Raw genomic sequence first — 23,666 nt, forward strand, 5'->3', positions numbered from 1 at the left:
AGAGATTATCAATATAATTTTTATCGTGAATATTTTACAAAAATTATCTCGCAATAAATTATACTAATGGTTTTATAAATGCGTTTAAAAATTAATAAATGTAAAAAATCTTAACACTACTGCACAGTTATGTACCGAAATATGACTATATTCTAAAACATTAGAGCGAGAGGTTTAAAGGAATACTATTTTATGTAACAAAAATACTTTATGCAGTCATCAAATGTTTAAAATAACTATAAAAGATAATAAGGCTTCAAAATTATATAAATAGATTATCTACAACGTTTAAGGAGTGTCCAGGATCATGGTTTGAAAATACAATAAAAACTCAATTTTGACCTTCGACGAGCATGTCCCCCCTTTAGGTGCCTGACAAACTTTGAGATAATTTGAAACAAAAAAATAAATAAGACTGCATTTTAAGTCTGTTTAAGGGTGGCATTTTACCTAGAGACGTCATGTGTGTAGGCCAATTTTTTTGACAAGTCTTTCGAATGCCTTTTTCATCCCAATGCACTACCACATACCTACTTTAAATAACGTTTCATTGACTTTGTTTGAGAACACGTATTTAAATGCTTGATCAGCTTACCTTATCTATGAAGCATATTATACCTATGTAACCATTCAGTCTGACGGTAGAGTAGGTGATCTTTAAATAGAATTCCCAAAGTAGCGTTTACACATGCTATGACGCAAACAGGAGGAGATTTCCGCACCCGATGCTGTCGATGCAACCAGCTCGCTTTTGTAACCGTGCCAGAACACACTAATAAGCGTATTAAATCAGAGCAATTATTCAAAATGTCAATAACCTAATTTGTTTTTTTTGTAAACTAGAAAGTTTAATATATTGCGGTAATCAACATTTTTTTATATCTTATATACTAAATAACACACAAATATATATTACGCAGTTCCATGACTGTATCAAGGTAAATCATATTTTCTATTCAAAACGTGACATATGTATTTAATATTATAATGAAGTCTCACAGTGAAGATGTTAAATTAAAATATTTGTTTGTTAGTTAGTAATTTTTCCAAATTCATATAGATTTTATTATGGATCAAAATCACGCGGGAAAAAACATAATCTAATTAGTAATTAAAAATTAACCATGGCGAATTTCGTGAATTCATCGGTACCAGAGACTATTATGTGAGGTTGCTGCCAAAAATTGTTATGTCGATAATTTAGGTATTTAGAGTTAACAATAGATTATGGGTCTACATAATATGTATGCTAGAAAAAAAATACAAAGTCATCCGATTTATAGAAAATGCATATAAAGCACAAAGAAATTAACATTATGCCTCATTTTAGAGGGCACGTCAAACTTAAAATTACAATTACTTCGTAACATGATTTCGAGACTTACCAACTTTTGGCAGTAACATCCACATAATAGTCTCTGGTACCGATGAATTCACGAAATTGGTCAATGGTTAATATCATTGTTGATTAGATTGTGTTTTTTCTCGCGTGATTTTGATCCAGAATAAAATTTAAATGAATTTGGAAAAATGACTAACTAACAAACAAATAGTTTAATATAACATCTTCACTATGAGACTATAATTTACACGTCACATTTTGAATAAAAAATGTGATTTACCTTGATACAGTCATGAAATGGCGTTATATATATTTTTGTGTTACGTACTCGTAGTATTTAGTATGCTGGGCACTTAGCAAACAGAGTGGTAGACAGATGGATATCTCTGAGGAGATTCCTAAGAATAATCTACAGATATGTTAAAGAAAATGGCATTTAGAGAAGATAATAATATGGACAACCGAAACTGAGGTTGGTGGACTGCACCAAGTGAATACCGTGCCGAAGGCCGTGACAATGAATTTCAAATTACGATGGCAGTATTAGTTATCTATTATCTTCGAATGCATACTGTAACGTGTTCTCGAACAAATGAAGATTTTCTATTGCGTATTTCGTTAAAATTATTACCATTTATTTCAATATGTAACATCTTTTAAGTATGAGCAATAACCAATAATACTACGATCGAAATTTATAGTTTAAAATTTTGTGTAAGTATATGACTATTATTGTGAACCTTAGCCAAAGCAACTGGAAACTATCGGCTCGGGATGGAAAAAATGGTAGAGGCCAAGATGTGCTAAATATTTTAGTCTCGTAAATTTAATCTTTTTGCAATATGAATTAGTAGGTATAAAACAAATGTGTGTTTTTATTCAATATCACAATCATTGCTGACGTTTTAATTACCTTTTAATTTAATTACCACATTTAAATAACACGTTAATTATATATAATGTCCAAGTACTCCAAACGTGCCAGTCGCGGTGTTAGCACTAAATGAGTTAAACAAAACGAATTGCTCAATATATAATTAGAATCTCTCCATCTATTAGGTATATAGTTTTTTTTTCATAGTTGTCATCATTCAAATTCTCAATATTTAAGTTGACACGTTATCAAATTAGAATAACAAGCTATTCCTTTCAAATTTAATGATAATTATTATATGTTATATTCTAAAGCCAATGAATCAATTTAATTATATTCAAAGTTATTTATAAAGCAAACATTACAAATTAATAGGTTTAACACGTCATGATAAAAAATAAATCTAATTAAAAGCGATGATTACCCATGAAGAGAGTTGAATTTTTTTAGTTAAGAAATAAGCATATACACTTCTAACGTATCCGGAAATTTGTACGTAAACAGTTCACCGCAGGACACTTATTCGTGCGCCGCAGTACGTGAAACATGAGTTCGTGTAACATTTAATCAAATGACGAGTTCTTTGTTGAACATTTCACCGTTGAGTATATTTGTACGTATGCTACAACATGTGGCGAATTTTATTAGATATATTTACTAGGTTAGGTTAGGTTAGGTTAGGTTAGGGTTAATCTAATTGAAACAGTACTATTTGCAAACTCTCGTCGCATTTTGTAAGATACGTACAAATGTATTCCACTTGATAAAATGTTATACGAACTCATGTTTCACCTACTGCGGCGCACGAATAAGTGTCCCACGATGAACTGCAAACGTACAACTTATAGCTATGTAACCCATTTCTAATGTATCATTTTAGACGAAATTGTCTGTGGTTCTACTAAACTGGGATACAGTTTATTTGAACGTGCGTTTTCGTGTAGTCCCGTAGAAGTTGGTACTATAATCTTTAGTTATACGTATTTTTTTTAAATTGTATGAAAATAATAATTAACATTTATTTTTAATCCTGGCGGTATATCGGAAACGCAAAGTTTTCTCAAAAAGGCCTCCAAACCTGCCAAATTATCGGTCCTCCGCGATCTTAAATACGTCACTATACATCTGTAATAGTAACATAGAAACGTAACGACGTGTTCTTTCAATATGTAAGTATGGCATGTTGAAAAATGATTTAAAACTAAGAGCATTAGTTACTCGGTGTTAAAAGAAAATATATTAAATAATTAACGTACGCAGAAGCACTTGGCAATGCATGATTAACGATATAGAAGATTGGAGACAGGAAAGAGAGGCCTTTATCTAGCAGTGGATTGATAATTGCTGATAACAATATAATCATGATGATAGTTTAACATCTTAAAAGATGTTATATGGTAAAAAGTGATTAAAATTATACAAAAATTGAGAGCGAACAATTTCTAATTCAGAAGAGTCGTTATATAATATCATTATGGTAGAGTTGTCTAAAAAAACCGGGAGGCAATCGAGTCGTCCGTTTTCGCAAGTCATCGTCAAGCACAACAGGTTGACCTCAACCCTCTTGCGTTTCCAAATATACCTCCACCAAGTTCGCGGGAGGTGATCGTTCGTAATCGCCGTATTTTTAGAAACGGTCATTTATATTTTATGTTCACGCCAGTTTTGAAAAGAGAAGACCTTAAGGGCCCGCTGAAGAGCCCGCCGTTCAAATATAATTTAGTATAAAAAGGACCTCGGCGTCGTAACTACGTCAATTTAAATCGATCTTTTCGCAAAAATCACTAATCATCGGAGATTTTATTTCAAGAAATATTATTATTATTACTGATAATTTCTGCCGCGCGGAGAATTATTATTATTTTATGAACACCTGCGACATGAAGCCGATCAGAAAACAGGGCTGTCAAAATAATATTAAGCATTCATATTTTTTAAATGTTAATTTCATCATGGTTTTTAATCAAACCTGTGCAAGTACGTACTGATAACTTGGGTGGATTTTGTAGCAAACATACTATTGATATATATACGGGTATATTATTATTATAACCCAATTCAAATTGAACATAGGTTGATACTCAAATACTATTATAGTATGTTTATGATTTCGAGAAAATAATACGATGGTATAATTAATCCATATCAATTATTTGAAAACATTACATTCGCACTTTGCACAAAATTACAAACACATTCGAAGTTTGCCGCACACGTACAGACCACGTGATATTTGTTTACGCAAAATCGTCGTTTTTCAAAATGGCGAATTTGATTACCAGATTTTACTGCGATGAATCAGTATGTTCCTTTTTGTCTTTTTTTATTCGTAGGTTTGTTTACTATGTACACCGAGAAATTTCCATTTATAAACTCGGAAACGATTTTTACAGAAGAGTTTTGGAATATAATGCAACCAAAACTGGAAAAAATTCTATCATGGGTGTTGACTTCCTGAATTAGCTATCCCCAGGTCCATGCCACTACGTGAACCACAGTGGATATTAAGCCATTTCCACACTGGCAACAAGTTGCTGGCAACCTCATTAAATTTTACGATACTTACCATAATTGCTTAAGAAATTTTACAATAATTATCGTAAAATCTAACGAGGTTGCCAGCAAATTAACTTGTTGCCAGTGTGGACCCGGCATTAGATGCACAAAACTTAAATAATATATATTATAAATAAAAATTTAAAATTATAAATATATATTATGATTTATGTCTTCGACAGCCCTGATGAAATAAATGTGAAATATGAGTCGGATCAGTCACAGAGCAAATTTATTAACACAAACAACTTTGACACGACCTTTTTATATTAACTAGTAGACCAGATATTATGGACCACATGTTAAAAAATCATATTTTCAATTCTCAAGGCCATTTCTGTAGAACGTCCTCTTAATGAAAGCGTTACTTTATTCTTATAATATACTCTGAACGAAAATACAATAACTTCTAACCTATTTATATAAAATAGTTTATGTATATAATATAATACGCTGTATGCAAAACAATCACCTTATCAAAATAATGCACATCGAGTTTTTATTCTTAAAATAAATTGGGTATCTAAGAATGAGATATTGAAAATGGAATGAAAATGTTCGAATTTTGACTCTTTTTATTTTACAACGTTTTTCTTAGCTCGTATTCTTATTTGTCCGGTGGTTCTTTGTCCGGTACAAATCTTGCAATCGATTTTTAACCAACTTCCCGACTAGCTAGACATTTTAAACTTTTAGAATATATCATAACACGATGCCAATGCATTTTTTAAATACTTTTAGCCATCTTTAAGTAGAATTGAATTCATTTTCAGTTAATTTTGTTTTGTATGAAAAGTTATTTCGACACCATTATTGGTTGCTGGGGGTCTGGGGTCCTAGCAACTAAATTATTAATATATACGTGCGTTACTATGGAAATCAATATGACATGTCAAGTACATTTTTTTTGATCGTTTAAGCTAGTCAAGTCAAGTTTATATGGTTCAACAGAATTTAAAAACGTTGTATTTATATAAAAAGTTCTTTTTATCTTGTAATTTTTTAATTAGAACTTCTTCTAAGTAAAAGATTTCATTATTACTTGACTCCAAGCCTAGATTTTATCTAGTTTTATTTATTTTTTATTATGTCGGCCTGGGCCTAAAATAGTGGGATATAGGTGTTTATGTATGTGGGCATAATGGTATTTTGTATACGTTCTAGTTTGTGATAAAATTGCTTTTTATACATGACTTTTCAAAATTACGTAATTTTAGTGAGCTTGCCAAACTTCTATAGCATTTTTAATATGTATTTGTAATTTTTACATTACGTACCTACTGCATTTTGTATTTGCCAAGAAAACCCTTATTGTATGCATATTGACGTTTTCTTATATTTATAAAAGTGATGCTGAAAAGTGGTTACTAAGACAAATGATTAAATTACCTATTATCCAATTCGCATATTCTTCAAACTTCGTGACCTCTTCCGTAAAAGACTTGAATTGATGCATGAGAAGATATTTTATACTTTCAGTATGTCTTTAATCAATTCGCGTGCAGAATGCCAATTGTTGATGAATATGCTCGTACTTCAATGTTATATTACATACAACCGCCTGACTTGGCTCATTCACAAAGAATCTTTAGATATTGACATAAAAATAAACAATACATTGAACTCTAACGATATACAATATAAAGCATATCATAGTATGCAGGAAAGAAAATTGTTGTGACAGTTGTAAAAAATGTGACATTTTGAAATGACGTACTACAGGATAATGTTTATAAATCCCGAGTGTTCAAATCTGAACGGACGGAAAAAATACAGGTTTTGAATGCGATCAAACGGGAGGGAAATATGACGTATCACTTAGCTAAAGAATTTCCATGGATTATACGAGTACATAGAACAGCCGTGGACAAAGTGAAACTCTCATAAAAACTCTAAAAGAGGGTAATTACATTGAAATAAAAGTTAAGTACGGTAATTCTTCTTGAAATCAAAAATAAATTTCATCGCACCAACCTGAACAGTTTAAATAACTAATAAGTTATGAAAGTTGCCGATAGGAGAGTGGTCAGGACATGGATTCCTGGAAGATGGATGTGCTGTTGGGCATGGGCCTGAATGGTTTGTACTGTCATTCTAACTTGACTCAGTCCATCTCTCATTTGCGTATAGGATATTATATATACATTAATAATAATAGAAATAACTTAAGCAGGGTAATTCTTTTTTAAATCAAAAATATGATAAATTTCATCGCACTATCGCAGCCCGTGAACAGTTTAAATTTCTAATAACTAATAAGTTATGAAAGTTACCGACGAGAGATAACTCAGGACATACTATAGGTGCCTAGAAGATAAATGTGCAGTTGGCCTGAATGGTCTGTACTATCATTCTAACTTAGAATTTATTGTGTAGCTCAAGAAAACCAATGACAATATATTATAAAATTAATTTAATCAACAATCTTTCCCTATGTTAAAGCTTTATTTTATTGCATTCTAACAACGTTCTACACTCACTGGAATTTTCTATAGTGAAACTACATTTTAGTCGTTGATGTATTTTTTACTTCTGAAACTATCTTTTTAAATTTACATTGACACCTCGAAATAACATCTAGAATTTTTATTTCTTCGTGGGTTCATTTACAATCCGTATATACTGGCAAATATTAATTTTCATGTTCCCACCAATATCACTCGAAACTCTACGGTCTTCAAGATACCTCGACGCAGGACAAATGTTATGTTTCATGATGCTGTGTATCGTGCGATTAACTTATTTGATGGCACCACAAAGGTTGATTTTTTTTTTATTAACTATATAATGTTTGTGTACGTTTTAAATAGGTTTAATTTATAATTGTATATATTATCATGTTTCTTTAATATTTACATAAACACATGCTGTCTTTTCTACTTTTTTGTTATATTAGTTGTTATTTGTAATTAAGATATTTTTATAATTTGGAAATTTATTATGTATTATGGCGCATTGGCCAATCGCTGTAATGCTGTTATACTCTTTTTCTAAATAAATAAGTCATAACAAACATAAATTAACAAATTATAGTCTGATCGTCTGACAAATTCAGATGACTGAAGTCTAAATGTTGATTGAAAGTGTTTTCTATGATGTAATACTATTTTCAGTTATTTACGACTGTTTATTAGTTTGTCATTAAAATAAATGAACTGAAGCTGTGACCAACTAATGCTTGTCACTTTCTCGGTTATTTTTGGCCAAACAAATTCTTGTTGGCCAACTCATCGACATCATAATAGATTTACGCTACCCAGCGCACGTGTGTTTAAATGTGCGCCTATCCGTAGTAAAGCACTTGTATCATTCGTAATTATTTATTTATACTCAAATAATAATTATAATCAATACGCTATATACTATAAATGCACACTAAAAATTGCCAAGCATTTTTTTTTAATAATTACGTATTTTAATGAAGTAAAAATTTTAACTCGTAAATATTTTATTGTATAATGCCTTTAAGTGAGTTCCCTTTTTAAATTTGTGCATAAATTTAGATTATTATGAAGATAACGTTAAATTTCTAACTATTGATACAATCAATTTTCAAAATTTATATCGTAAATTAGAATTCAAAATTTGTTATTTTTGATTGAGTATTTTTTTTTCTCGCATGCATTTAAACCACTATTACGTTGGGTTTTGTAGGAAAAATATTGTTAAAAATGGTCAAATATGTAAATATTTTAATGACGTTTATTTATGTGCGCAAATTTAATTTATTTTTTAACTACTTTATTGTTTACTGAATGCCTTTGAAAAAATTTGTGATTCATACAAAATATAATACTAGGTATCATGAACAGTGCAGATTTTTATTCAACAAAATAGTTATTAGACAGTTTTGAGTGCAATTTATTAGTTTTGAATAAATCTACTTTAGAGAATGAATCCAAATATATGAAATTTTGGTATATGTACCAGTAGCGATGGGTGGAGGTAGGCTGTTAAGATCCACCATACATAGTGTAGGCACATTAAACGTTTTTTAGTCATACGTATTTGTTTTTATTGAACTAAGACTATAATTTAGAGATGGGTTTTTTTTAAATCAATTAAACCCTGCCCACCAAACCATAATAGTTTTGGTATACTTTGGGCGATACGACAAAATTGTGCACACCTTTTCATTACTCACTTATTTGTTTTCGTTGGATTAAAAATACATATTACACATATTATTTGTTCATTTTTATTAATTCATTAAGCTCTGCCTAAACCAAACTATAATAGATACAAAATATTATTCTATCTATAAAATATCCAAAATGATGTATGATTTAATTGCATAATCTTTATGGCTAGGTTTCCGCAAGGTTTAATTGAATTTTAAAAACTAACCAACGTCATCTGTAAATTGTAGTCGTATTTGAATGAAAAAAATATGTATAAGCTTAGTGTGCACTATGTATGGCGGATATTAATAGCCTACCTCCACCGTTTGCCACTGATAAGTCCGAAAATCAAAAAACAAAATACATTGTTTCTATAAAAACACAAACTATTATATTATATGTTATTGCCTCCTAATATTTTATTTTGTATTATCCTTCTCTTGACCGATTTCAACTGCTCATTTGTATTTAATTTGGTATGTATGTTATACATTTTAGTGTAGGTAGACTTACATAGTACCTACATTGTATTATTATGACGGTATATTTTATGTGTGTGAAAGGAAACGGAAGACACGCTACTTTTTAGAATAGCCAAAAGAAGATTGTGTTTTATACAACGTTATAAGTAATGTATGTGTATTTATAGAACTTGTGAACTTCTATATTTTTGTGCAAAATTTACTCATTTAAAACCGTTGATTCGGCTCAGTCTTTTTTCTGATTTGCGTATAAGATACATATTAAAATGTTACTTTGGGATAATCAACTAATTTTTCGGGTTTTAAACATACTTATCTCCGTTCTTCTCTCACTGAATGATTTATTTATAACTTATAATATGTCTCTCCATCGAAAAGCTTTAAATAATATATCATTCCTGTTCAAACGACCAAAGAAGTTTTGGTTTAAAAAAAAAACTAAAGATTCAGGGCCCACTTGCAGTATAAACGTATAAAACAATGGTAACCGGACAAAACAAAACATGACAAACAGAACAGTGACAAAACAAAACATGACAAAACAGAATATGACAAAACAGAACATGACAAAATAGAACAGTGACAAAACAGAACAGCCGGCGGAAAAATAAAACATTATTTTTTGTGGAATCTATTTAGGTTAGGTTAGGTCATTATTTCGTTGTACCGAGTCAACCAATCATTTTGAACATATAATATTGATTAAGATAAGATATCCTAAGCTTGCCGGCAAAGTCCCGTTTATTTGAGGCTTTCTAGCGATTAGGAATGCAGAAATTAGGTAAGTATATAATTTGATTCATTACGGCGTATTGAAAATCTGTGCTATTAAAAATCTATCAACATAATAGAGATAGGACAATTTCAATATTAAATTTATAATTTTCGTGAAAGGTCATAGTTATATTTATCGTTGTTCTGTTTTGTCACTGTTCTGTTTTGTCATGAAGTAAATAAAAAACAAACAAACAAATATAGAATACTGAAATGTCATTTTGATTTCCATAGTAACGCACGTATATATTAATAATTTAGTTGCTAGGACCCCCGCCTAAGCAACCAATAATAGTCTTTTACTTTTTACGGATTTTTCTGAAATAACTTTATATACAAAACAGAATTAACTGAAAATGAATTCAATTCTGCTTAAAGATGGCTAAAAGTATTAAAAGAATGCATTGACACCGTGTTCTGATATATTCTAAAAGTTTCAAATGTCTAGCTAGTCGGAAAGTTAGTTAAAAATCGATTGCAAGATTTGTACTGGACAAACAGCCACCGGACAAACAAGAATACGAGCTAATAAAAACGTTGTGATAATGCGAAAGAGGTTCTTTCCATCACTTGCACATTGAGATTTGCGCATAAAAATAATAACGCAGTTTTAACGAATTTTAAGTACATTATAATAAATAAGTAGATATTCTGAGCTACGCTGATCATTGTTTAAATTAAAAACAACAAAGCTATGTCATCTAATTTGAACACTTCAGAGAGTTAATATTGTGGATTCCAAAAATATAGAGTGATGGCCAATTTTAATCTCCAGCCACAATCATTTTTACCACGTTTTTCTTAGCTCGTATTCTTGTTTGTCCGGTGGTTGTTTATCCAATACAAATTTTGCAATCAATTTTTAACTAACTTCCCGACTAGCTAGACATTTGAAACTTTTAGAATATATCAGAACATGAAGCCAATGCATTCTTTTAATACTTTTAGCCATCTTTAAGTAGAATTGAATTCATTTTCAGTTAATTCTGTTTTGTATGAAAAATTATTATGGAAGAAATCCGTAATCCAATCCACTATTATTGGTTGCTAAGGGGTGGTGCTAGCAACTAAATTATTAATATTTACCTGCGTTACTATGGAAATCAAAATGACATTTCAGTATTCTATATTTGTTTGTTTGTTGCATAATAGCAAAAAAATGATTTGTTGACAATTGCCTTATTTGACCTAAATTATTAATACATAGAATTGTCAAGATTATATAATTCAACAGAAAATTTAAAAACGTGATATATTATATAAAAAGTTCTTTTTATCTTGTAATTATTTATAAAAGATCTTCAATCTTTGTTTTCGTGAAAATAATGTTCAAAATTATGACTTATTTGTTTATAATGCTATTTTCTACGCATTTTTATTTATATATGTCTACTGGCCATTTTTTCCTGTCTGTCATATTTTTGTCAACCACCGTTGGCTACACTGCTACTTTATGCCAATGCTGTCACATCTACACTCGCCTCGTCTACCACACAGCCATAAAGTAAACCTTCCAAAACCGTCAATTCGGTGTTGCATGTGAAGACCGTGCACATCTACCTAGCGACAGTCGCACGTAACCTTCGAAACGTATAGATTTTTGGATGCGGCGAGCCGGTAAAGAAATGACCAATTCGTAGGTGTTCGTATGTGTCCTGGCGTTTTCGACTTGCAGCCCGAGAAGCATGCAACTTACCGATTGCAACAGTAGATATTTTTTCAAACTAAAAAGTTGCATTCGACCACTCTGCAGAGCTCCATTTGGCAACGTATGTTTTGTGAATAACGATGATATCACATCGACGTATTCGACACGTTGCATGTGAGACTAGTTTTGATGTGAGAGCCGGCTTATTTAACAGCTGATTCTAATAATCAAAGCTTTTCCTAGTGTAGGTAACTTAAATTGTATTAGTTTTCTATGTAATTTAATAAAGAGAGAACATAATATATTGATTTATTTATAACTTTACCAACCAGGAAGTCTAATATTTTTCATTCATGAAGTAAACAAACGCGTACCTAATGTATTATTATTTTTATCAGCAGGAAGGTAAAAAAACCGCAAAACGCTTGTTCATGAACGAGGCAAATAATGTAATCTCTTGCCGGTAAATATGGCCGCGCGAAACAATAAAAATCTCGATAGTTTCTTATTTAAACTAACTGCCACATAAACATAAGCGATAACGCGAAGCACATGGCCTAAATTCACTTCAAAGGTAGGTACGTAATCAAAATGACGCTACGCAAAGTCAATGTCTTCGGGAACTATCCTAACTGTTTCGCGATCAATTACTATTGTTGCGAAATATTCACTATTATTTTTTTTACACAACTATTTAAAAAAAAAATCTAATACCATAAAGATAACATACCAGAAATACCATAAAATGAAGCTAGATCTCGTCATATAAGTACAACAGAGATCTTTAATTATTTATTACAAAGAATTATAAAGGATTAGAAACAAAGACTATTCGTCTCCCAATTATTATAATATAACACTGGTCATCTGTAATAATAATAATGGTTTATAAAACTATTTTGGCCTTTAATTATGAACTATTTCGCAATTTATATCAAACAATTGTGTGCAAAATATACCCTAGAAATATGTATAATATTATCTATGAATATGTCACATAACAAATGAATCTATATTAACGTTTTTATTAGCTCGTATTCTTGTTTATCCGGTGGTTGTTTGTCCAGTACAAATCTTGCAATCGATTTTTAACTTACTTCCCGACTAGCTAAACATTTGAAACTTTTATAATATATCAGAACACGATGCCAATGCATTCTTTTAATACTTTTAGCCATCTTGAAGCAGAATTGAATTCATTTTCAGTTAATTCTGTTTTGTATGGAAAGTTATTTCAGAAAAATCCGTAAAAAGTAAAAGACTATTATTGGTTGATAAGGGGGTGGTCCTAGCAACTAAATTATAAATACATACGTGCGTTACTATACTACTTCGTATATTATATTCACCTATTATGATATTTATATCATTATACCCTTCTACTAATTAATATAACGTTTGGTGAAAATTGGTAGTTATAAAGAATGTTTTCATATTAACAAGAATTTACTTCAGTAAATTACTCATTATTAGATTTTTGTCATCTACTTTGACTAATTTGTCCTGAAGAGTGAACTTTATGGAATTTTAACTAATAGTATCAATGACATTAATATGGACGAATCATCTGGAAAAGAAAATGACACTCACTTTATTGTCGGGTCTGCCGAATGGCATAATATGTTCTAACGCCATTACAATAAAAGTGATATTGCTATAAATTCCTGTTGGCTCTGCCGAATGGTTCGGTTCGAACGGGTTCGCTCAGATTAACATTGACATTAGAAACACTGCTCTAAGGCCATTACAATAAAGGTCATATTGCTATAAATTCCCGATGCGTGATATCGCATAATGGAAATTGCGTGACGTCTACCTATACATGCGAATGCGCAAATTTACTTGCTAGCTACTGTATTGAGTAAGTCGTCCATTAATAATGTCATTGAATAGTATACATAAGACTAACGTGGTAGGTTCCTATCACAGAACAGATTAATAAATAGAATTCACTACATTTTGAAGCAGGGTTTTGAATGTATGAGTGTCCTACGAAAATTAAACACACATTATAGAGTTATTGACTTTTTCTAACCTTCAAATACACCAATATTGTATGAGTGTCAGTGCATAAACCAAGAGCAGTTGTCAGAACGAAGGACAAGCGTATTCTTACCACGTGTTTAAGTTTATTCCATATTCTTCCACACTCGAGATCAGTTGTCTGTTAGAGTATACGTTTTATAACTTTTCACTTATTACTACACTGATTTTCTTAATTACCTCGCATAAAATTACCTTAATCAAATTATATTCACTTGTATTAATATAAATGTAGTAATAAATAAATAAATAAATAAATAAATAGATAACATTATATTATATATTACATCGTTTTCATCCAAGCGCCGAAGTGCAAAGTTATGAAGCGTATACTCAACTCCACAACCGTTAGGTATTTCAGTTCCCATTGTTTATGTATTCCCTGGTTCCTATTTATATTGGTAACTATTGTAATACGACTTCTTCTTCTTCGATGGCGCTACAGCTCAAGTCAAGCCCTGGCCTCCTACACCGCCGTCCTCCAGCCGGAACGGTCCTCCGCACGTCTTTTCCAGTTCCTGATTTTTAGCAGCTGGTTGGAATCTTTTGTAATGTTATCACCCCATCGTGTGGGTCTCTTTCTCACTGGCTTTTTCCCCCCTGGGTTTCCTTCGAGGATCTTCTTCTGTATCCGTGACTCAGGCATGCGGTGGACATGGCCTGCCCAGTTTAGCCTCTGGAGTTTTATGAAGGTGGAAAGTTTTGAATCTTGGTATAAGCGGTATAGTTCCGTGTTGTACCTAATTCTCCACTCCCCACCATCATTCATGGGTCATTGGGTCCGTATATCCGCCACAGGATCTTTCTCTCAAATCAGTCCACCATTTCAGCTGCTTTAATATTTAATTAAATTTATTGTAATACGACTGTATGGTAGTAATTCTGTTTTTTTTTTATTCTCAGATATCATCAGAGCTATTTATTTCTCCATAACTGCCTAATCTAATATTTTAAAATATATTTTTCTTCGTCTTCTGTGTTCGTGTCGTGTTATATTAGATATTATAATAACGACCTGCTTGCATTAGAAAGTGCTTTGGAATACCAATTATTACTAGTTAAATTATCTTTACGTACACACATCAATGCGATATAATTATTATGTTACACTTTGGTGATGATGTAAATTCTTACTGAAAAGGGATTAGCTTAATTAAAACAATAAAAAAGTATAATACATTAATACTTTATTAAAATAATTTAATTGTGATCAGAACATGATCATGTCATGATTAAATCATGTCAATCAAATTATTTATATCTCGATTTATTTTAATTATTAGTATCCGTTTTCTTGCATCTACTTTTTTGCATCATTCCTAATAACTTGAAAAATTATTTAGAGATAATAAATATTTACTATTTCATCATTTCCAATATATTTTTCTTCTTCTCCTGATTATAAGCCTCATTTCGCTTGGTATTGCTAACTGTTTTTGACACAAATATGCTAGACGGGGCAAAAAATGAAGCTATTTGACAAGAAAAATACTCTAAATATCGCTAACAATAAAATAATATTATGAAAGATTTTGTTTCAACTTCCTACTGAAAATTTATGAACTTTATTAAATATTTTTCAGTATATTGTTCAAAATATGTTCTGAACAAATATAAAAGTATCCCTTCAGTCTCCCGATAGATTTTTTTCTTTCAGAATCATTCTAATTGGTTTATAAAAAAATATGTTACTTACATATTTTGTAAAAATGCTAGATGCAATTTTTGCCAGCTAAATGATTAATCTGACAAGAAAATTACTTCTGGCAAGAAAAACGATAAATTGACAACGCCGGTCTCATTTTTACATAACCATCTTCGAAAAATCTTTGTGGCATCAAATAGTAATCAAAAAATATATTTACTTGTAAATGTCATGTTTGTTTCCCCGAAAGTAACCACTAGCTTTCGATCATGAAATTGGTAATGTATGCTAACCAGAATTTTATTTAGGTAACTAATATAAAATAACAACAGAAAATGTGTTAAAAATAGTTGTGTATATTTTTTTGATTTATTGACATATCTTAAGAAAATTATTAAGTACTATGAAGACTCATCTGGGATTCATCTCAATTACGTTTTAATGGTTTCTCTCATTACAACGTTTTTTTTAGCTCGTATTCTTATTTGTTCGGTGGTATCCATCACAAATCTTGCAATCGATTTTTAACTAACTTCCCGACTAGCTAGAGACATTTGAAACTTTTAGAATATATCAGAACACGATGCCAATGCATTTTTTTAATACTTTTACCCATCTTTAAGAAGAATTGAATTCATTATCAGTTAATTCTGTTTTGTATGAAAAGTTATTTCGACACCATTATTGGTTGCTAGGGGTCTGGGGTCCTAGCAACTAAATTATTAATATATACGTGCGTTACTATGGAAATCAATATGACATGTCAAGTACAAATGTTTTTGATCGTTTAAGCTAGTCAAGTCAAGTTTATATGGTTCAACAGAATTTAAAAACGTTGTATATAAAAAGTTATTTTAATCTTGTAATTATTTTTCTTTGATACCGCAGAAATAAGTTCGTATATTCAACATTTTGAAACTGTCAATGTGTTTTGACATAAGAAACAAAATATGCTTTTAGACCGCTTAAACTGCAAACCAGCTAGCTCCATTTAGGCAAATGGTTCAGGAAGGAGAAAAAACTTAATTGTTTAACTATCGAGCGGAATTTAAAAACTCAAAAAATACACTTGGATTTTTATTACAAATAAGGTGCACTATAAATTAATACACTATTTTAGTTTCCCCTTTATATATAAAGAAAATTTATACAAAGAGCGGAGTTGTTCCATTTACGATATTGGAAATTTGGCACCTGCAGTTGGCTTTTTTATATGAATAACGATAATGCATTTATTTGTAGGTTCATAAATTTTATGAAAACATGCTTTATAACAAAATCTCATCAAAATCTCATTTTTGGTCAAAAGTGCAGTTACTTGGTTTGCAGATTAAGCTGTAGATTTGGTATTTTTAATGAAAAAGATGAGAAACTATTGCACAAAATAGTATCCAGATTAGTGATCTATATTTTACTTGTGATTTTCACAATTCTAGTGAATTTTTCGATGGGTACTATTGCGTTGTAAAACTATTGTCACCAATTGAAAATCTCAGTTAGTATTAAACCTGTTATATTACAATAATTATAGAATATAAATACTAAATTAAATATTTTAAGTAAGTATTTGTTATTTATAATAACATAATACCAAATCAAAGTTTATTTATTTTATTGTATTACCTTGAGATGAAATTTTGGTCAAAATTTATTTAGATTGTAAAATAATTTATTTACAATAATATATTGTATTTTCATAAAAAAAACAATATGATTGATAGTGAAATAAATACAGCATCACAAAAAACATGTTTACACCAAAATCCAAAGCATCTTAAGTATGATAGATTTAAATTTTGATTGCAAAACAATTCTGATTAATCATCAAATTAATTTTAGTTTAAGTGGGTACTTATAATAATAGGTACCTACTTAATTTACTCAGAACAAAATAACTAACTTAATGTGTCTTACAAATTCATCATCAAGTAGAATTTACCTTAATAATTGGTAAGTAACTATGTAACCTATCTAACCTATGTAACAAAAATATGTACACTCAGCAATGTGCTTGCTACTCTTATTAACAGATGATAATGTAAGTACATTATTGTTTTTAACTACGTGTTAATCGACTGAATATATTCATAAAATACATCAAAGTCATTGATTGTACAATCCGACGGCTTGGCCGCCTGAATGATAATTCCTCACGCCTACCTGTCCTGGCTGCGATTCCTTCATCCTTAGAACATGCCCCTCTCGTCGTAAGTATTGTTATTTTTGTCTTCACATGCAAGTGATAGAGTTCTACCTTGTTTTCCATTCTGGCTTCTTCGGGGTCTTCCTCTCGAATGTGCTAAGTTTTCTCAAGTGCCTAACATTTTGAGTTATAATGCTCTGATACTTTGATGGGTGTCCTGTGTAGCTGACATTTGGTCTTTCTTATGTGTTGCAGTGATTTAAAGATACCAGCATGAATTACATATTACTCTAGAAGTGTGTAGTACCTATCTGAACTATTACGACGTTACGAATACGCTAAAAAAGTTATTATAAAAAGCTACTTTTCGTTTATTTTTTATTTAACTGTTAGTTTCTTCATCTGTAATATTTCAACATATGTTTCTAAGCATCACCGATGATGTTACTAGCATATAACAACTTACCTTTGTTAAAACGATTCTGTTATTATTGGAGCTGATATGTTTTTAATATTATCATTATGCATTCAAATAGAATCCAGCAATATACTAATTATATGGTGCTGGTTAATTCATTAATGGAATACCTTTATGAGGATTACATTCAAAGGTTATGCTACTGTTCGGGGTTGCTACCTCGAAGAATGAAGTAAATAATATGTTGATTACCGACATAATAATGACGAATAATAACGAAATTGTTATATCATATTTTTTAAAGATGTAGCCATATTCTGACAGGTGTTTTAGGTACTTATAGAGATTTCAAAATATCCATATTTTTTTTAAACACCTATCGATATATAAACATGTGGAAGTTAAAATAACTGTTGTTTTGTACCTTCTATAAAATATTCTAATCAATCTATGTACATTTGAGTCGTATAGTATCAAAAGTAGATCTGTGCGTTATTCATCATTTCGAGAAAATGACGAAAAACGTTTTGTTGGGTTTTTTAGTGTTATAATAGCATGAAATATGTTTCTACATTTAGAAATTAGAAATTCTATTCAAATTCAACAGTTCTATTTTTGTTTCCAAAGTATCGAACAGTTCTAATTCTGATACCAAGCCCTATTTTCCATCACAATTTTATACCATACAGATATGATTTTGATTCAAATATTTATTGCTAGTCGTACCTACATTATGGTCAGAAGAATAATTTGGCATACTTAGTTAAATTTCGATATATTTGCGATTGTTCTACTTTTGATACTATACGACTCAATTTAATTTTTTTTTATGAATTTCACTTAATATACGTATATGATTTGATTTAAATATAAATCTATATAGAATATTATAATATCTACAATCAATTGAATGGTAGATATTAAATCCATCGGCTATTAAAAGAAACCTTCGACTTCAATGAGAAAAAATATACATCATTTAATTCTGCGTCTGTTTTGAATTAATCGCTATGTCACTGATTTAAATACAATAAATTGTGATGCTAAACGTATGCATACATATAATAATAACATTATTATCATGTAGGTACTATTATAATTCCTCTAGCAGATAAGAAACACTTTATTATCAATGATTTCCGTATATATATACGTGCATACAGCACGTGTGTTTTTTCAACTGATTTCAGAAACAAATTTCATTAGTCAATGCAATAAAAATAATTACAAAACGACACATACAAATATTGTTTTCATTATTTAACCAAGATATATTATTTGTTGTATAATAATTAATTCCATTACAAATTAATTCGGTCCCCTTGGGGAATATTTTACTACATATATAAAAGTCCAGGTAGGCAGTATTACCATAATAAACAATATGTAATCAAAATACGTGGAAAAGTTTCTCCAGAATATATTTCTACGCCGATTTTTGGTAATTGATAATATTTTTAAATAAATAAGGAAACACGTTTTGTTCAATACCTTAAAATCCACAAAATGGAACTGCGTTAGTTATTAGCATATTATACTTACTTAAAATGTGATAGTTTATTAATAAACAATAAGGTCTTAGTTACATATATAATAATCCGCTTAAAACTAGTATTAATTTGTGATATTACAGTCTTACTCATGAAGAAATATAATCTAATAGGAATTACCTACACATCAGATGAATGCAGGACTATTCTATCACACATTTGAAATATTTTACAGAATATTCTTTGAAACATCCCACTTAAGTTATTTATTATTTATATATACTTACATATCTTTGCATAATTTTTTTCTTCGATAGTTCTACTAAAACATGATGTATAAAATGATCTATACAATAACAAATAATTTAAATAGATTGTTTCAAAGAACTCTCTTCTAAAAGTCTTGTTTTTTGCTATAATAAGTAAAACAACCCGAAAACTACCATTAACAACAAAATATCAATTGTGACTTGTATATAACGTCATTTAAAATAATAATTTTATGTTTTGTTTTATTAAATAGTTATTAGAAACACTAAGTATGCGAAATCAATATATTATATTGTTTTCTAAAGTAAAGTATTTTTCTGTATTCCCGCCAAATTTATGATTCATGATATTTTATATTCAATCAATATTGATATTTTTATTCGTTATCGAAGATTGCTGAGTTTCTATAAAAATCTACGTAAAATAATAAGAAAGAATGTACAGTCAGTGTTGAACATTTTATTGTGTATATTAAATACTTACGTAAATTATATTGAAGGCATTTCATTTATTTTTGCGTATTAAGAAATTTGCAGTTTTTACTGCCGACTTAAATACAATATTTTACCTGTATCATACAAAATATCAACTGGTGAACTTAAATAATATTATCCGAAATTTTACAGGTGTGTTACAGAATGTGTTTTTTTAAAACCGCAAACGGTTAGAAGGTAAACGGATTTGAGGCCATAAGTAAAAATGTATTAATTTTACTTGGATATTTATGCCAGCACAATGAGCGGACATTGTTGAATTTGTCGGCAAGTTGAACTTGAACTGAAAAAAAATACGAGAAAATTTTCGCTTCCACACACACATTGAGTATTTTAGTTGTACGTTTTACTTAGAAACGAATATAAATCTCGAATTAATATTTTTATCCAATCAAAATAATCGATAACTGGCTCGCTCGTACATACAGACACCCTTTTGATTAGTACAATTAACAACAAATTGTGTTATAAATAACGTGAAATACGATAGAAGATACGGGAGTAGCTAGATTTTCACAGAATTTCCTCTGGTATATAGCGGCAGACGCTGTAATACGCGGATTTTCTACACATCGGGAGGACATTGCAAAGCGGCGTCGGTATATAGTAATATACAATACTGCCACAGATATACGACATTTTCACATTATTTTCATTTTAAAATATAACATAACTATTTTTTCGTATTAAATAATATATTTTTTATGAATATTTAAATATATAACATGTTGGTTTATTTGAATGTAGTTTTAATGAAAAAGTATTTATATTAGACAGTTTATTGTGATATTATTTTTTAATATTGGAAAATTTGATGTTTTAGTTTTTTTTTTTATTGAGGTGGGTTTTGTAAGGATTAGGCGTCGTTTTATTGTGCTTGATATTTTTAGATAGTATTGTAGGTGTGCTCGAGTGTAATTGATGTGTGGTGTAAAGGAAAAGCTTCGGCTTAAGTTTATATGGGGGTTTAATAGTAATTTTGTCGGGGGTAGCGATGATTTCGGAGAGGCGATGTGCGTGTCGGGTGAGTGTGAACGCGAGAAAGGGTGAGAGATCAAGGGACCGTTACCTTCGCAGTTGTAGCCTTGGCCGATAAGCCCCCAGAGCAAGTCCGAGCAGTGGTGGCAGTAGGTGGGCTTGTGGAAGGTCTTCTTGGCGAAGGAGTGTCCGCGAGTGGAGAGCTCGTCCGCCGAAGGAGCGACCGCCATCTTCCCCGGCCTCGCGGTCTCTTTACACTTGACAACTCACTCACGCGCGCGTCGCACTCATGATTCAGAGGTTTACGTGACGTCTGATCCGATCGCGAACATCGTAGTGTTGGAGGCTCGGGCGGGAGAGGCCTGCCGCGCGCCTACGGGTCATTCTCAGACGCCGAGTCGGGTTTCTCACGGCTGTCGACCATGTCGTCGGCGGGTTCTGCGATCTGGCTCGCGCTGGCGGCTAGGGCGACGGAGGGAGGTGCGCGCGCTGCCGAGACCGACGCCAGCGCCGTCGGACTTTTCCGGAGTGACGCCGCGGCTGCGTCCCAGCGAAGCGTCGCGCGCACCCACCGCGCCTACTGACGTCGAAACGCAACACCGCCGTCGCTTTCCTAATGTTGCCGCTCCAAATAATATTACTCCGATTTCAAATATATTTCTGTTCGCTTCAACATTATATCAATGGTGCCATTCAAATACACAATAAAAAGACTTTTCTTCTATCAGTTTGTAACGTATTTATTTTAGTAGTTTTAGGTGTTGCAAAAGTCGGTTTTATTTATTTAAAAAATGAGGTTTTAAAACCCATTTAATAGCATTCTTTCGATTTACTTTTATCTATTTTAAATCGATGTGAAATCAATATACCCAAGTAATGTCACTTTTAGTGTAAATTGAATTATGTTATTAGTAATTGTGCCGCAGAGGTGAACACGAGCTTTTATATTTTTTTTTTACGAAAACAGTTTAGTCCATGTAGACAATTATAATAAATACCTTTTTCTGTCGGTGCATCGGCTTTTCCATCCAATAATCGTTAATTGAAAATTTGAAATTTTCATACATTTTGATACACCATTATCACAAACTTATATGAGGTAACAAAGATTATGTGAGGTAATATTAGATTGGGTTAGATTAGGTTAGGTTAGGTTAGGTTAGGTTTGGTCTAAAACAAAAGTTGTAAAATCTCATGTCCACCTCTGCAGCACATTTACCATGTTATTTTAGCCGAGCACTAAGTAATATACGTTTTATTCGTTGTGGCTTTATATTTTAACTCATTTAGTGCTAACACTGCGACTGGTGCGTTTGGAGCATTTGGCCATTAGATATAATTAACGTGAAATGAGGTAATTAAAAGGTCACCAGTGATTGTGCTAAACGAACAACCATCGCAAATTGTTTTTTTTCGACCATGTCCGATCCTAATAAGTTCATATTATATTCAACCTATTAGGTCCATACTCTGACGCATACACAAATTGAAAAACAATACGTGTACTTGTCAGACCCAGGATTCGAACCTGGGACCCACGAAGCTATAGGCCGACGCTTGAGCCGCGCGGCCATCGTGGGTGTCTTCAGCCAATAATTAATGCGTCCAATAAACATATGACTAATAATTATTGAAGTGACTCGAAGGTGTATAAATTTCACGCCGAAGTACCAAGATGTTTATTTTATAACCACCTGTAATTTACCTGTATCAAATAAAATATTTACCAAAATATGTCATGATTTTCAACAGAATATCATTCATCATAGTATGGAGTTACAGTCTTAATTTGATGTTTTGGCCGAACATGACGTCATCAACACTGTAGTGAAGCAGGAATCGATGGATATAATATTTGGGTATTCGCGACCTTTAATTATTCTCCTAGTAGCCTCTATTACGTATCGGCCAAAATATAAATCGCACTGTAGGACTTCAAACAGATTTTTTACGCGGATTGGTTGGTAGCTATTCACTTGACACCTTTAGGACATGCCAAGTCGTGGCGACGTAGGTATCCAACTTCAACCTGTTAATTGAAACAACGCTATTTTAATTTTACTCAACAAGCAGGATTTGAACAAGTCAGCCCTCTGGTCAGACGCGCAATACGTGTTTAACATCAGATCCTTTTTATTTATATCTAATCGAGTAGGTATAATAATTGTAACAATACCAAAGTTTTTAAATTAAGTTTATTTTTGAATTCAAAACATAATTCTTTGTAATATAACAAATTTCTGGTGTGTGTTTATCTCACAACTGGTCGAGCCGCCACACCGGACCCCCTAACCCCGGGCCCCCAGGCTGAAGCCCTGTCAGCCCCCCCTTTGTGAGGGCCATTTTTTGTACACATGCTAATTGTTTGTGATTGATTAAAAAAGGTTT

General features: G+C 31.3%; 1 protein-coding gene across 6 annotated transcripts in view; it reads right to left on the bottom strand.

The window, feature by feature from the left end:
* Positions 1-21,720, bottom strand: part of LOC147073396 (diacylglycerol kinase theta) — a 116,725-nt gene extending 95,005 nt beyond the window's left edge. For all 6 annotated transcript variants that reach the window (XM_085945477.1, XM_085945474.1, XM_085945479.1 and 3 more), the window contains exon 1: positions 21,370-21,720. In XM_085945477.1, coding sequence (XP_085801603.1) covers positions 21,370-21,508 — 139 coding nt within the window. In that variant the 5' untranslated portion in view covers positions 21,509-21,720. The remainder of the gene's footprint in view (positions 1-21,369) is intronic.
* Positions 21,721-23,666: the final 1,946 nt, after the last annotated feature.

The sequence above is a fragment of the Rhyacophila brunnea genome, unplaced genomic scaffold, assembly GCF_057557595.1.
Source record: "Rhyacophila brunnea isolate RB1 unplaced genomic scaffold, BYU_Rbru_1.0 scaffold_18, whole genome shotgun sequence".
NCBI lineage: Eukaryota > Metazoa > Arthropoda > Insecta > Trichoptera > Rhyacophilidae > Rhyacophila > Rhyacophila brunnea.